General features: G+C 43.7%; 1 protein-coding gene across 1 annotated transcript; it reads right to left on the bottom strand.

Moving 5' to 3' along the window:
- Positions 1–63: 63 nt before the first annotated feature.
- On the bottom strand, positions 64–16172 carry arhgef15b (Rho guanine nucleotide exchange factor 15b). The gene is made up of 16 exons (XM_079371266.1): positions 15798–16172; positions 10478–11002; positions 7935–8903; positions 7782–7836; positions 7439–7506; positions 6836–7122; positions 6135–6295; positions 5764–5916; positions 5541–5670; positions 4886–4960; positions 4461–4553; positions 4208–4362; positions 1900–2067; positions 1677–1762; positions 1474–1578; positions 64–1164 (listed from the first exon to the last, which is right to left on the bottom strand). The coding sequence occupies exons 2-16, from the start codon at positions 10905–10907 to the stop codon at positions 995–997; spliced, it is 3105 nt and encodes a 1034-aa protein (XP_079227392.1). The 5' UTR covers positions 10908–11002; positions 15798–16172; the 3' UTR covers positions 64–994.
- Positions 16173–17210: the final 1038 nt, after the last annotated feature.

Here is a 17210-nt window from a genome sequence, read left to right as displayed (position 1 = left end):
TCCACCTTTTTTTGCATCATCGTTCAATAAAAAGAAAACAAAGTTGAATCTCTGACACCGAGCTAAAAAGTGACATTTGTTTTTTTAATTAAAAGCGCCACAGCTGTTTTGAAGGAGAGAATCGCCCACTCATTATTTACAGCACTTGTCAATTTACAGCACAAATAACATCCCATCTTCCACAACAACAAGCAGCAGGGGGCGCTACAGTATTCTACTAAAATGACACAAGCTAAGCAGCACAAAGCTGTAATGGCAGTTAATTATAGCTCACACTGACATGCATTTTAAAATCCTCTGTGCTCTATGTGATCGTACTGGAAGTCTTCAATATTTGTTCTACGTTTTGAGTCCATTCAAAGGCACTTCCTGATTAGATATGTCTTGTTGAGCGTTCAAGGTGAACACTTATTGTAGTCAAGGGTGTGTTTTGTTTTCACAAGGTAACTGTCGCGTGGAACATGTTGCATCCTGTGCTCTTGTTTCCTTGAGGACACACGACAGGCTGTTGCTTCATGGCACTGCTGAGAGGACTTTCATGCGTGCTTGCACATGTGATAACTACAATAGACGATGTACAGGAACATCGAGATCTTCTCTCGGCTGTAGATCTGATATTTCTTCAATCTTGCCGAGCAGCCGATAAAACGATCAGCATTTAAAAAGTGATTGACGTTAATGCACGGCTGCATGCTCTTAAGAAGAGCTCGACTCTGCAGCTGTAGTGCTGAAAGATGCTGATCTTCGTTTTTGAACGCTCACATGCACAGGAAGTGTCAGTAAATGATCTACCACACACGCCCAGCAGCTTACAGTAAGCGCACCCTCAGATGCTCTTTTAGTATCCAGCTGTTGGGGGTGACTGAAGATCTGTTATGCTGTTTCATCTTTAGTCGTCTTCTTTTAATCTTTCACTTCCTGGTTGTGAGAACGTCACCTTTGAACCCCCTGAATACTCTTTGTACACGGCTCACTTCTTTGACAAATGTAAACCCTAATTGCTGGTGTTGGATTTGCTGTTTGTGACCACGCTCGCCGCCTGCATGACCCTGTAGCGCTCTCGAAGGTTTCTCCGCCTCACGTGCTCGTTGGTGATCTCTATGACGTTCCCCAGAGGGAACCAGCCCTTCTGACCGTCTGACAGGCGGATGCCTTCGTAACAGCCTGAGAGGAAGAAGAGGAAATAGAAGGAGAGGACGGGTGGGGAGAAAAACAAACAGGGGAGTATTGGAGGTTTTTCTGTTTCGATCATGCAAGACAAGTCATGAGAAATTAATAAACTGCTAAAGTGGAGGGTGGAGGATGAGGCAGTCATGAGGATCAGGGTTTATAAACAGGCAGGGTTAAAGAAGGGGACCATGTTAATTACACAGATTCATGACAGGATATTAGACTTGTTTTTTTTTTCACTGACACTAATTCCAGTTTGACTTTGTAATGAACAACTCATTTTTGTTCCCTCCTTGCTCTTACCCTCGTTAGTTTTACGGATGACGTTGATGATCTCAGTGGGCTCCAGGGTGAGCTCGTCTGCTTGCTGGGCGATGTACGGCTCCACACACTGCACTTGCGGACAATCTGAAACATGTGTAACCGTGAGAAACTTTCAGTTATGAAACACACAACCACATGTAGTTGTGTTACTTTGTGTGTGTGTGAGTGTCTTGCGTTCTCACCCCAGTCCTCGTAAATCACGTCATCGTCGTCTCCGTCAGGGTTGGTGGGGTTTGGAAACGCAGCCATCCACCTGTGCATGTCTGACCTGTTCACAGAAACAGCTCGTTAAAATTCTTCTTGTTATGACCGGGCATTTTTTTGAGAAAATGTTTCCTTCAGCGTCCTGAAGGAAACTTCTGCTTTTTATCCGTTTTTTTTGTTTGTAATTGCTGAGATACTCACTGAGATGGAGCTTTGATCAGCCTTTCCATTATGCGCCCCTGGTGGTTTTCCAGCAGCGTGAGGTTGAAGCAGTGCTCAAGGGGGCTGCCGCCACTCCCCCCTTCATCTACTGGCTGCACCTGCACCAGAGAGCGGTGGGCGTGGTCGAGCACAACAAAACGCTCCGCTCTGATCAAAACAAAACATGTTTTTTTTAATGCATACATCTAAAATGATGATTTCAATCCTTTTAGGAGCTTCTGGAATAAATGGTAATCAATCTATCAGCAATATAAACTACCGTAAATTCCGGACTATAAACCGCTACTTTTTTCTCACACTTCGAGCACTGCGGCTTCTACTCCGGTGCGGCTAATGCATGGATTTTTTATGGGGGACAATGAGCTTCTGCCGCAAAAACATTTGACTTCGTCACGTCGGATCTTAATATCAGTCATTTTGCGCTTCATGCACGCACCCTCATCATGGCAAACACACGGAGAAATACATATGATGCAGCTTTCAAGTTAAAGGCGATCGACCTGGCTGTCAAAGAAGCTAACAGAGCTGCTGCACGTTAAGATGACACTGACAGCGACAACAGAGACTGAGGAAGTGAGTAATGAAGTCATTCTGAGGCAGTGAATGGATGGACTTTTTCTTGTGAAATATATTACGGTCATCTTTTTCATCAGCCGTGTTACAGACACCGTCGGCTAGGCTTCGAATTGTAACGGTTCATGTTGTAAAGTCAGTAGTTGATAATGTGTTCATAATTCCGATTATGTGGAGAGTCAGTGAATGCACCAGCGAGAACGTGTTGAGTGGCTGTATGAGAGAACGCTGGGGGAGAGAGTTGGATTGTTACGGCAAGTTATGTGTTGCTCTCTGCTGTAAACGGCGTGGTCACGGCCGACAGTGATCGGGTTATTAAAAGTTATTATTTGAACGCTCTCGTCGTCCTTTAACGTCCGTACAGTATTTGCGGATGTTACCGGTAGCCTACGTCTGTGTAAATAGCTCTTGTTATAACGTGGACACCTGCGGCTTATAATCAAGTGCGGCTTATATATGTACAAATACATTTATTTACTTATTTTTAGCCAGTGCGGCTTATATCCAGGTGCGCTCAATAGTACGGAATTTACGGTATTTAATGTGAGTTATGTAGCAATAATATTCAAGACCTACTACTTTCTTATTTCATTTTTGTTTCCAGGCTACTTTGTGTAACATTTTAGGAAGAGTGAAGTTACTTCCCAACTGTGACCTAGTGAAAGCATCATGATTACTTTATGTGGACGTTGGTCTCCTAATCAGAGATAAACGGGTATCACAGCAGCAGTTTATGAAAAATACAGACCTTCCAGTAACACTGACAGCAATCACACTTTTACAGTCTTAACTTGCCAGTAAGCATGAAAGAAAAGTGCAGCTCATTCCTCTGAAAAGATATGACATGAAGCAAATATATAACCTCAGTTTAAAGAATAACTCACAGGGTACAGTGGGTTTGTTTGTATTATTTCCCAGAAGCTGCTTGATTAGGGTTTAACTTTCCTAATCAGACAGCTGAATCAGACAGCTGTATTGTTGATAATGAGAGTATTGTGATGAAAGTGACAAAGTTAAAGAGATCATTCTTAAACATTTAAGCCTCACATTTTTTAGATGTTTACAGCCATGCTAGTTACTCTGTGAGGTCATTCTTACAGCTTACTGCAAACGTCAGCAAGTTAGCTAGCATGCTAACATTTAGCCGGTAAACGGTTAAACCACAGAGGTATTATCTACACATCTCAAATTGAAACTTTGTTTGAATTATTTTAGTGAGATTATTTTTAAATTTGAATATTGATAAACAGTAATAAATTATAATACATATATTTAAAGCTAAAACTATATCATTCGTAGTTTAGCGTAGTTTAAATTAGCACATTTACACTGAAAGAGTTAACATGCTAATGTTTTAGAGGCTAAACCACAGACACAGATCTAAACCCATACATCCAAGGTTTAAACTATATCTGACTTAGTTTAGCTTAATTTATGTTAGCACGCTTACATTGCTAATAAGCAGTAAACACAAGTTAAAGCAGGCATTTAGCCTAGCTTAGCATACAGACTGTGTTAAACCTCAGAGCATCAAGGGAAATCAAGGATATTAAAATATTATGTCATGAGAAAGCCAGCAAAATAAACCTTTATCATGTTAGATCAAAATGTGTGTTTGCCTCAAAGCAAATCAGGGTTTTTGTTTGATCCAAGAGGAAGATGTAAAATATGAGTTTTTTGGTAAAGACGCTGAAAATCGATCTATCCATCTCACCCTTTCTTGGTTGTGATGATGAGGAGATCATTGAAGAGGAACAGGTAGATGGGCGTGAACTTTGCCCTCATATTGAAAAGAGTTCCACCTTTGGACATTTCCTGCAGCTCTCCCTTTTTCTCCAAATATCGAGTCTGGGAGATGATAGGGATTGCCTGGAGAAAACAAACAGAGAAATGTATTTCCTTGTTAAATAAAAGATCGATTGACAAAACTATGCACACATTAAAAATGATTCTTTTTTTTAATTTACCTTGAGCCTGTCAAACTCCAGTGTTTGAGAGACGTGGATCAGCTCCTCCATCTGTCTCATCTTTCCAACCTGTGTGTTACACTCATCGATGATCTGGGAAGAGAAGTAAGACAGAGAAAACGAAAGATCAGTATCAAAACTCTCCTTCTTTTCTGTCCAGCAGGGATTATAAAACTGTCTCATTGAGAGCACTGGATTCATTCCTTCAACAAAAACCCTTAAAAAATCTCCCTGTGTGAGCAAACTCCACCTCACTCGGCTTTTGTCCTGAATGACTCACTGTCACTGCAGAGCTCAATCAATAGAAAATCCTTCACTAACACAATGGGTGACGTCTAATTTCCAGAGGCATGGGAGGCACTCAAGAGTCATATTATTTGGATTTGTCTGGGGGGGAGGGAGGGTGAGGAATGAGCTGCGTTTACCTTCGACACTGAAGCCAAAGCCTTTGAGGCTGTCTGCTCCTCGCTCGTCCTCTCCTTTGTTCTCTTCAGGATGTTCTGAAACGGACAAACAACAACTTTCTACTTCTGCATGCGGACAAACAACATCAACATCAACAGCATGCATTTTTTTCCATCTGATAGCGGCCAGGGTCACGAGTTTGAGGTGCGCTTTGTTGAGAGGTCAAGAGGCTTTTGAAGAGAAGAGATTAGGCCGGAATGAGGATGTTCCTCAGAGCAACACACCATGATGAACTCAAACGAATGACTTTCAATCTTTCAATGGCATGTAGCAGGAGAGGAGATGGGTCAGTAACTGCAAATGTACTGCAGCATTTTTTTTAGAGACACTTGGTGATCTTAACAAAAGATAATACATTGTAGTCATGCACCAGTGACTAGTGAGTTATGACACTGACCTACTGAGCCTTTTCCACGCGAAGGACAAAAAACTGAGGAATTTTTCCAAATAAAAGAAAGGCCTGCAGACTCAGTCGAAAGTCTTAAATCTCAGAAATTCAATTTACAAAGAGAAGATTGGTTTTGTTGTTGTTGGAAGGTCTTCTTATCATGACAGGTCCTGTCATGCGTTGTCTTTATTTGACCCAATACCAATTTAGAAATAAATGTTTCTTACTTCAATCAGCATCTTAATGCGCGTTATTCTCTGGAACGGCAGCAGTAAGAAGGACATGAAGGGCAGCCGCTGGCATTGAGGCGACTCCTGCAGACGTGTGATGACTGTGGCAAACTGCACGTTGTTTTTCCTGTCGACGATATTCGAGTCATTTCACCCTGACTTAAACAGTGGAATAGCAGTGAGTGATTCAGATGGAGAAGCCAAGACTTTTGCTCCTTACATGAGCGAGGTGTAGGTCTTTTCCTGGTAGATCTGGTTGCGGACATAGTCGATATAAGCAGGGAAGTTGTGCTGGGCGTGATAGTGGATAATGTCACAGATGTCAGGGAAGACGAGGTCTTTGAAAATTCGGTCCTCGAGGTCCTTCAGGAATCTGAAGAGTCGGACGGCAAAGATCAGGGTTAATAAGCAGATCATTGAAAAAAAACCATACAAGCTTTGGGAACCACTTAGTAGTCATGACGTTTCCTTTCCTTCCTATCACTCTGCATCTCTCCCTAAGTGACCTCGCTGTATTTCAACTCATTAACCACCTTCCTATTTCCCCCCGTCCCATTTCCCTCCATCCTCTCTTCTTGTGCCATTTCTCACCTCTCGCTGACCTCCCTGACCCGCAGGATGTTAGAGAAGAGGGTTTTCCTGTCCCTGATGATCATCGTGTCCTCCAGCTCCCGGCTGTCAAGGAAGTGCTCGGTCAGAACTCGCAGGGATCTGAGGTACGAGGCCTCCGATGTCAAGACCTCAAACATACTCTGCAATGGAGAGAGGAAAAAAATACAAATATTAACCTCAGCCTTTGAGAGTGAAACTGTTCCCTCACTCTACCTATTTCTCCACTGAATCTAAAAACAAGCTGCTTTACTGCCCAGTCTCTTGAGTTCCACTATGTGTAACTGTGCAGTTTATGGAGACATTGCGTCCACAATTGGTGATGTCATGAGACAAACGTCTAAATCATTAAAGTACCATGGAGCCTGTTTTATCAACAAAACGGCTACCTCTCCGTCAAAGAGCAAGCCTACGTCACTTCCTTTACATGGAGGGATTTTTTTCTTGAAAAGTCCTGAACGATGTCGAGCAGCAAATTTTAACTCAAAAAATAAATGTTCTATTACATCAGTGTGTGATGCAGGGAGGTCGAGTGGATCTTTATTTATCACATTAGTACTTTGAGATGGGATTTAACTTCTCCTTCCATTCTTTCTCTTCTCCTCTCATCATTGATTTACTCGATTTAATCTGTTCTCGGTGCCTTAGCGTCTCCCCGCATCTTTTCCCATCAGCCCCCTCACCTCCTGGTACTTGCACTGCTCAGGGGTGAGCTGCTCCAGGACTCCGCTGTCTCTGACGTCTTGGAGGTCTTGCCACAAGGTGCTCTGGCCCGGCGATGGCACAGGGCTGCTCCTGAGTGCTCCATTACCAGTTGCAGTTCCTGTCCCAGTACTGGTTCCAGTGCCGGAGCGACGGGCCGTCCAGTCCATAGAGTAGTCGGCGCTGGTTTTACTGATGTTGCGGCAAACTGTCTGGCGTCGGATCTCCTTGGTGATGACGGTGGCGCGGTACGTCTGGTAGAGAGGCTCTGAGAGGAGACAAGTGATAAAGTCTGTGAAAGTCCAGAAGCTGCAAAAATATTACAAATATACAAGTATGACAGCTCGTCACCAATCAGTGACAAGATTTACCCTCCTTCATCAAAGCGGTGGTGGATTATTAATTCAATAGTGGTTTTAAAGGTGGGGCTTGGTTTGGATTGTGCTGGTGTTGTACACAAACAAACAGAGAATCTACATCTGCAGCAGATAACGTTGTCGTACTCAAAATCGGTCTCAGTCTCATGACCGGTAAAAAATGTGTTTCTGTACATTTTGCATCTTAAATGACAGATCAGTCCTCACCATCCTGCAGACGAGACTCCCAGCTGAACGACGTCTGTCTCCTGAGGGAGTCTGTCCTCTCTGGACGTCTGAAAACAAAAAAAGGTGGAAGGGATCAACCGATATAACACGAATAATGACTCCTCCGTACTCTACACATCTTAATAAGTCTGCTGAACGTTTTCACCTCTGCTCACAGAAAAGCTTAAAAGTATATGAATTAAAAACATGCTTCTATATCAGACATATATCTACCAGGATCTGCTCACAAATTTGAGACTTTTCATTGGATTCCTTGACGTAGAATTTTTTTTTGCTCCCTTATTTAAAAGTGTAAATTAGATCAAACTGAGTGATCCCTCACATTTCTTCCACTGTGTCGTCTTTATCCTCTGCACTGCCTTCGTTCTCCAGTCCTTCTGCAAAGACGATTACATCACCGCTTTTAGATCCACAGAAAACACAAAACTCACACCTCCTCAAACGCAAATATAAAAGGTGTTAGTTCAGTACAAACCTCTCCTCTGTGTGAGGGACTGCAGCGAGGCTGTACTCAGCCTCTTGGGGTCCGTCTTTGGCGGTGGCGGTGGGGGTCTGTGAGGGCTGGGCGGGGGTGGAGTGAGGGCTCTGTGGGGGCTAAGCCCACTGCCGGTTGAGCCGCTGGGAGATGAAGGCCGCAAGTTGCGCCACTCCTCCAGCGTGGGCTGTGGAAGTGGAATGCCGGCGCGGTGCGCCGGCGTGAGGCTGCGGCTATCCTGGGCCAGAGGCTTCCTCGGAGGGATGGCAGGCGGCACCTCCTCCGGGTTCAATGCGGGTCCTTTGATGTTCTGAAACTCTGACGTGGGGTCTGAGGTGCTGTAGGAAAGTTTGGAACGGACCGGTTTGCGTACTTTAATAAGAGGGATATCCAGCTCCTTACACACGGACGGAGTCTTCTTAGGTGCAGAGTTGACCACAGGAAGTGTGGCTTCATAAATACTTTCCTCCTCCTCCTCCTCCTCCTCCTCCTCCTCCTCCTCCTCCTCAGGTGTGGGTCCATGCTGGGGGGCTTGTGTCTGTTTTGGGGGCACAGGTGGAGACTGAGAGCGAGTGATAGCGAGGGAGGTGAGAACAGAGTGAGGGCCCGGGTCTGAGCGTCTCCTGTGACCATCCGCCAACAGAACACACAACGAGTGATGGAACTTGGCTTTGTCTTGTTTTAACGTTTCACTCTCCACAGAAGTCCGATCCACCTCGTCCCCTGACCTGCTGTCCCCCTCCCCTCCCCTCTCCTCCTCCTCCTCTTCCTCCCATTCCTCCTCCTCGTCTATCTCGCCCTCCGCAGCATCCACGGGCACCCATATCAGTTTCATGCCAGGCCGCTGGACGTGACATACGCAGGTACAGCTCGGGTCGCAGGAGGGACTGAGAGGCGTGTCCGGACTGTGCTCCGCCTCTGCTTCATCTCCTCCCATCGGCTGAAACTCCACTTCTTTTCCGTCGGGAGCTGCAACAAAAAGAGCGGAGGGAATATTGATGAAGATGGAGGACACTGAGTCGACGTCATCGTTGGAAGTCTCTACTTTAAAAGCAAAATTCAGTCGATCGGTTTGGCGTCACGTCGAGGTTCAAAGCCTCTTTTCTCCCGTCCAAAGACAGAAGGCCGGCCTGTGGAGGCGTTTAAATATTCATGGCGTTAGAAGAGTTTTACTGCGGAAAATAAAAAATCCAATATTTAAAGGAAATGAAAAAGGTGGCGCAAAGAGGGAGGAGGGTCGAGCTGTTTGGGAAACATGACAGAACCCCGTCACTAGTTTCTTCCGTTTCACTGTCTGAACTTGATCCGAATCTCGATCATCGAATCACTACGGCACCCCCAAACAGATTTCTCCACTAATTCCCCCCAATGTGTCACCCCTTTAAAGACAGCGGGATTTTGTTCGACATTGATGCTCCAGATGCTGATTCATTGTCCCCGAGTACGATGTGATCATCAAAGGGTTCCTCTTACTGCGAGGGAACCAAAACAAGGAAGTGAGAGATGTGGGCTGTGTAAAGGTTGAACGGACACGTATGCATCTCGATTCCATCAGTAAGAGTCTCTTGTTCAGGTCCCTCGCAAGAAAAGTCTGCACACCCACAAGACAGCAGATGGACACGCCGGTCTATAAGATTTAACGCGCTCCACTTAACGGCTTCATCATCACAGAGAAAATATCTACAAGACAGAGATAAGTAACGAGGAACGCTGATAAAATATCTTTCATTACTGTACGTGTGCACCACTTCCTGCTTTCACATTACTCAGAACTATGCACACTTAACTAACAAACACCACACACACACACACACACACACACAGCTGACTGACCAAACCTGTTTGTGTCTGTTGTGTGCTTTAGCTCCTGGCGCCCCGCCTGAGTGTTTTCATCTTTCTACTGTGCTCGACATTTTTTTATTTATTTTTCTTAAAGATTTAAGATTTGGAGAGAGGGACAGAAAGTGGATAGCGTTGGAAATCGGGGAGAGAGAGAGGGGGGGGGGGGGGACAGACATGCAGGAGATGGGCCACAGGCCGGAGTCGAACCCCGGGCCGCCCGCGTGAGGACTGTAGCCTCCGTACATGGTGTGGCGCGCGCTGTCACTGCTATGCTCGACCTTTTTACTTCACCTGAATCACAGCTCACGCACACTTTTCTTTCAGAGTGACCGTTCATCTTCCCCTGGCTTTACTCCACAGCGTGTCATACTCCTCTTAACATAAGTCATGCTGCCTAGTCTGTATGGCCACAGATTTCCTAGTAGGATTAAATCTACCCGTGATGTTTTGATGACATTATTGTTTGAATTTATTGCGATACATTTTTGCGATGTGTTTCCTGCGAATGCTTTTTTCATGAAACCAATATAATTGCAGTGATTTGCGCAGCACAGGAGTGTGCGGACGGACACAATGTTCATCGTACAAACTAAAAATTAGGAGGGGACAATTATTCAGACATACAATGATAAAGTAAAAGAAAATTTGAATTTGAAAAAAACAACACATGAGATCCAAGATTAAGTAACAATCCAGGGTACCTGATCTCCCTCCTTCCACGCTGATGCTGTCCACCTCCTCTCCCCCCACGCTCTCCTTCTCCTTCTGTGGTATTCGGCTCCTCTTCATAGGCAGCGGAGGCGCCTGCTCTCCTCCCAGCTGAAGCTGCAGACTGGCCCGGCCCGGTTTGGGCTTTACTGTCGGCCGTCGTTTACTTGCTTTAACTTCTGCCGTACCGTTGGTGGGATGTTCCACTGGCACGTTTGGCGTCTCCTTCGACTCCTGTTTGGTAAACTTGTCCACGATGCTCTTAACCTTCCCTCCTGAGAGACTCGTACTGCTGCCTCTGTCGCCCAGAGGAGGGGATCCGGGCTGCGTGGAAGGCTTGGGGAGGATCTCCGGTCTGGGTTTGGCCACAGGTTTGAGGGCTGAAGATGACGGGGGTGGCTGGGACGCTTCCTGGACAGACATGGTGGCTGGAGTCTTTCCCTTTGGTGCGTTCACTCCCAGCCTTTGACCAATCAGAGGTCAGGCTTTAAAGATTAATTTTAGCAGGTCATCATCACCTGACGAGTAAAGAGAAGGAGAGCGAAGTTTAAACAAAGATGGATGTCATATCACGTTCCAGCAGCATTCCTATAACACTGTCAAACACAAGATGGAGAGCTTTAAAACTCTCAAACTGTGACACACACAAACTGTGGTCCCCAACCTGGAAGGCTGGACCCCTCATTGGGTCTCTTATTCTGAAGGATTAAAAAGAGAGGAAATGAGTTCAAATAATCCCGCACATGTTTTCATCTGGCTTTAAACAGGGTCACGTCTTCAGGCTCCATAAATACGGACATAATGAGGAATTTTAAGGGAGTCACAAGATGAAGCTGCTTCGTCTGCTTGTCTGTCGTAAAAAAAAAAAAAGGAAAAAAAAGTCAAATTTAGAGAGAAAGGCACGTGTTTCTGGTTAGACCTCATCTGGTTACTTGCAATGAGCCTGCTGAGTCGTTCACTGTGAGCCCTTTGAAAGAAACGCCAGATTAGATATAATAACAGTGATTGTGTGTGTGTGTGTGTGCGCGTGTGTGACATAAACATTTGCACTGCACAGCACACGCCTCGAGTCACACTGACTGCAGCTGGATCATGAGAATGGACTTTGTACCGTAGCAGCCCAGTCAGAGCGCATATAAGAACACAGCAGGTGAATACAGCTTCAGCTTCACATCATTTGGGCTCCGTGGAGTAAAGGTCCCTGAAACTTCAAATCGTCTTCTTGAACAGTTATTTATAGACGCCTGGCTGCTGAAGAGCATGATTTGAGTTAATTATTGAAAAGGCTAAAAGGCTGGCATGTGAGGCTGATAAAAATAAAGACATTTTGTTTCTAGTTCAGAAAAGAGTAGACTGAAATGAGGGAAGAGTTTTAGTTTCATTTCATTGAGCCTCAGTCTTCATTTTCTTCTTAAGCTCTGTCTCAGGTTGTTCTCCATCACATTCACCTGCCGTGTTTTTAAATGACTCCACTGTGTTCTTTTCTTCTTGCGTTCAGAAGTTGAAACGCGTGTGGCTGCAGTTCCCAATTAGCATAGTAACCGCCCACCAATGCCCATAAAAGGGCATGAGCGCGGGGCCACGCACACACCCACGGACAAACATGCCGGTAGCAAGAAATAAGACTGGGGAGTTGATCCAACGATACCTCCGAAGAGTAGGATTGAAGAAGAGAAGAGTTCTTCAGAACAGTCGCTGAAGATGCCACTACAAACAGACATGTCTACTTGTGTATGTGCACATAAAGATGTTATGATTTACAGCACACTCATTTTATGCAATAAATAATTAACTCTTCACCCTGAACGCTGTAGTCACGACCGGTCAATAGCCTCAAGCCTACTGTAATGTTTTACCTTTCAAACGCACAAGGCGTCAAAGCACACCTTAGTTTGTACCGTTACTCCTTTTCCACACACAAATCTACAAATCCAAGTCTAATAAATCCACAAAGGTTGTTGTTTTTTTTCCTACACATCCTGGTGCTTATGCTGCCCTCCCTTTAGATTCCATTCTTTTAAGTCCAGGAGTCCGTGTTCAAAGCTCCCCACTCGTTCAAAATGAAGCAGGGAAACGTGGCAGCCGCTTCTGTCAGCCCCCCCCAAGATTCTATAAAAAGAAACATGATGACCAGAATATGAAATTCAATTTCCATTCTGGTTGACCAAATGTTCATGCCGCAGATTCTCCACGATGGTTTTTTTTTCTTTTTTTTGGGGGGGGGGGATGCGTGTGTGTGCGTGTGTTACAGCTGATGCAACGCCACACCAAAGTGGACTGAGGTCATGCTCTGACTCACGCAGGAGAACGTGTCACCGTTTCCCTCATGGAGTCAATGTATATTGGCACAAAGACTACAGCTGAAACTGTGTATACATGTAACATCCATGTTGCTGTTGTTGTTGTTGTTTACAGTGTTGGGTACAAAAAGACATTTGAACACATCATGTTTGGCTCTTAGAAAACATGATGAGCATTTTGGACCCAGAGAGTAACTGATAATAAATACCTGCTGTACAGCAGATCATTATGAATAATAATGATTAAACTACATAAAAAAGATTGGAGCCAGATCTATTCATGAGACCAGCCGATAATATCAGACAATAACAGCTCATCCAGTGTCTCTCAGTATCAACTAATTTTATCGCAGACTTCACACCCTGATCACAGAGGCTGCTGTGTCAACTGTCCACCAGAACTACACTCATTCAGACAGATGATGATGATGATGATGATGATGATGATGAAGCAGCAGGAGCTGCTTGCCCAGGGACGCATCCCACATGTGGCTGCAGAAGCTCGGGATCGAACCCCCCAACCTCCCGGTCGACATGCGTCCAACGGAGCCACAGCCGCCCACTCTCCAAAGAGTCAAGCGCCGATGCGCGTGCGTGCTCAGTTCCATTCCAGCTGAGTGCTCATCTTGTCTTTGGTATCATTTCCACAAGTGGTCGGGTCCTTTAGAAACATAAAAACGATGAAGCCGCTCTTCTCTGGATTCCTAACGGAGACTCCACCAACCCCTGTTAAACTTATCACAACAAGCTCTACTATTAGATTGCATCATGGGTAATGTAGGATTTGGCGTTAGGGTAAAGGGATGATTCTAATGTGTTGGTTAAATAAACGATTCAAGCACTAAACTAATAAAATGATGCACGTCGACGCCTTTAAAGCTCCTGTGAGGAGTTTTAAACTGGTGAGGAAACGCACTGAAATAAATCCTGATGAGTCTTTATGAGCTACGAAGTAAACGGGACAATTATTGTAAGGACTGACCTTTTCTTTTTAGTGATTTTGAGTGTTTGAAAACCCTGCCGCAGGGTAGCTGTCAGACAAAAACGATGCCCTGTCCATGCAGAGATTCTCAATGAGATGACAAGTGAACGCTTTCGAGAAAGAAGCTTCATTATGTACATGTTCCACTTTGTCCTCAGGGCTGTCCTAAAATCAAAACAAACAGAGCGCTCATTCTCATCTGGATTACAGGCCTCTGTGTTGACTTTCATCAAAATCCTATTTTGGCAGGCTTTATCATATCAGCACAGCTATTAAAATAGAAGACTCAATATAAAGTCATGTTGTGAGGAGACTTTTAGTTTACAAACCTCGCGAGGATATGTTGGCAGCAGCTGAATTTCTCATGAAAGTCCCAAAAGTGATCGGTTCAGGTGAAGTGTGAGTAATTCTACATGAAGCCAAGCCCTGACCAGACAGCATTTTAAAGAAATGAATCAACGCTGGAGCCTTACATGTATACCAGCGGGTTAAACAAAAGCATCACAGACAATTCAGTAGGATTTCTCCTGAGCAGGATTCTCCATACAGCTTTAAAAAAAAAAGAGTCACTAAGACTGTCAGGGAGAAAGAGCACCAGTCAGACCTGTTTGGAGGGGACGTGTATACGCTGCAGTCAGACAGCTTCAATTAAAGAGACAGACACAGTTTCACATCTCAGTGGGACGATGACTCATTAAAGAAGCCATGGAGGAATTCATTGCAGGTAAACAATGAGAAGTGCATTTTAGGATTTGAGAATTTTTCAGAATAAAAGCCTCAGATAACATGAGGTCACCCCAGTGTTTCATGTTTGGGGGTAGCATAGGTCTGTCCAGGTTTCAGTTTTGGCCCTCTGGCTGTTTTCATTGTCCACAGGGTGAAATAAAAAGCTCAATGGGAGGATTTGTTCACAAAGCACTCACAGTGGAGACAACACATGATGGGGTGATTGTTTGTAAAGGCTCGAACAGAGTGAGTGAGACACCAGACTTAAAGTCAAAATCGCCCCCCCCCCTGACTTCCCCTCAATCAGCACTCATCGGACTTCACTTATCTTTTGTCTCATTTTGCTCTATGACCTGGTTCATTCAATAGCTACATCCCAAAGTCCAGTGGACCCTTACACACACACACAGTGACGGCTGGGTCAGTGGGCCACCCATTCATTCCAGTGAGTGTATTTGTCCCGTCAAATCCAATATGTAGCAGATATGGTGTGATCCCTTAAATCAGACCGGCTCGAGAACAATCCTTAAGTGCTTAAAGGGGGACTCCATTAACACAATGTAGTGTGTGTGAGAGTACAATGTGCCATCTGCTTCAGAGACTAATGGGTCAGTGTGTGTGTGTGTGTGTGTGTGTGTGTGTGTGTGTGTGTGTGTGTGTGTGTGTGTGTGTATCTTAAATGGGTAGGGGGGCTTTAAGAGAGTAACCATTACAATACATATGATGTGTATGGAAGATCCACGTTGGACAGGAAGAGGGGGCGGAAAAGGTGTGTCGGAAAGGAGAACACAAACACACAAACACAAACGGGGGGATACAGGAAAGAGAAATAGGCATCTGGTGACATGAGGAATACATAACATTGCAAAAAAAAAAAAAAAAAAGTAGTCTGAATATGCTGTTTAGCTCTTAATAGATTAGACTTACTAATGATGGTCTAGCCAATCAAATGTAAAAATGAATTGATATGAAACACATTTCCCAGCATAAAAACGACACTTTCATTAAAGTTATTTGTAGGCGTTCCCTCAATACTACATAATTACCTGCAATAGAAAATATACAAAGAAGCTCAGCTGGAAGATATTATGCATTAAAGCATTAAAAAAAAATCTAAAGCTACATTTATGTTCTATTAAGAATAACTCAGATCTATTTTCAAGAAGGCTATAGTGTTTTTTCCCATAAGAGAACAGGTGCCACAACCGGCTCAAAACGTCAGAATGAAACCAAACCACACCTGTTTAACTACACATAGTTCAAATGCCTGAATAGAACCACCAAGACAACAAACAGAAAACTCACCATTTCACTCAAACATGTCTTTCTCTGTCTGTTCTGTCATTCGGCTTTACTGTCAGCAGTCCAACATGGTTAGCTTTAGAGACAGAGAGAAAACGGGCTTTGGGTAGAAATGGCTCCAAGGCGCAGCTTGCTTTTTATCCTACTGTGAACTTATCCAACTGGAGAATAAACAGTCCTTAATACACACGCAGGAAGAAATGTTCACAACGCTCAAGCGAACCAGACTGAGTTTCTTATTGTTTGTCTCACAGGCTTCTTGTTGTCTGAGGACCTATCATCTCTCTGTTGTTGTCTCCTTTGTTACCAGCAGCGTGTGAGAGTGGAGAGGACGGGAGGTAGGAGATCCACCACAACCCCCCGAGGGTGAAAAACTGTGAAGTGTTTCAAAGACACGTACAGTGGATCCGGTAAAGCATTTCAAAATAAAATCCATACGCCTCACAAAACACCTCTAAACGTCATATACCATACCTTAAAACCATTAAATACTCATTATCAGTAGGGTAATGATGACACTTTAATAAAAATTAATAATAAGAGCTAGGCCTATTGTATTCTAATCATTAATGAGTGGATTTAAATGTCATGCTTTATGTTCAAAATGTTAAATTTCTGTATTATATTTTTTCTGCCTCGAAGCCAATTCCCCATTTAAGACAATCATTTTGCAGTTCAATTAAATGAAACAGTAACATTTTACCACACTGGCAACTTGACCCTAAAACATATTCTCGACATCATTGATTGACTGACATGGCATCAATCCATCAATCATAACAAGTGTTATCTCATAATACAAAAAAGACCTGTGTTTTGACTTGTTCATATAGCCTAATTAACTTTCAGTTCAGTCCAGCATCTGTTGTCTCACACATTTTGATTTTGAAGAGAGTCATTTCAAATACCTCCTTTTGGTGAAAAATGTATTACATTTATGAAAAGGATTTTATTGTGTTTAAAAAAAGTTCAAACTTAATAATAGATTTAGATGTAATGGATGTAACTTAACTATAAACTGTCAGTCTTTATGTCATTTTTTTTGTTTCAAGATTTTGTCGACTGCCTTGTTAGACAATCTATTTATAACCTTTATTTTAAAAATGTCTCCGTTTTAACAGTTTTATTTTGAAGGTCAAATGGGTAAATTTTCTGCAGAAAATGAAGGAAACGTACCCATTTGAAGCTGACAAGCTGACAAGCTGACACGAAATACATGTATTTCTTGTCAGCTTTCATGTCTAAACAATGTCTAGAAACTATTACCTGGGAAAAAATATTTCATGGTCAAAGTCAGATTCATTTTTTTTTTTGCATTACTCAAAGGGATTTTTTTTTTTGCTTGATTCTGTAGTTTGAATACATTTCCTGATGAAAGTGAGACATAGTGCTGCCACTAAACTAAAAATGTCGTGA

This window comes from Symphodus melops (assembly GCF_947650265.1).
Source record: "Symphodus melops genome assembly, chromosome: 20".
NCBI lineage: Eukaryota > Metazoa > Chordata > Actinopteri > Labriformes > Labridae > Symphodus > Symphodus melops.
The sequence above is the reverse complement of the archived record's forward strand: the minus strand, read 5'-3'. Positions and strand labels throughout refer to the sequence as shown.

Coding starts and splice junctions, on each gene's coding strand:
- arhgef15b (XM_079371266.1), bottom strand. CDS start 10,907: ATGTCTGTCCAGGAAGCGTCCCAGCCACCCCCGTCATCTTCAGCCCTC. Junction 7,837..7,934: donor GTCCCTCACACAGAGGAGAG/GTTTGTACTGAA, acceptor TCGTCTTTGCAG/AAGGACTGGAGAACGAAGGC. Junction 5,917..6,134: donor GTCAGGGAGGTCAGCGAGAG/GTGAGAAATGGC, acceptor CCGACTCTTCAG/ATTCCTGAAGGACCTCGAGG.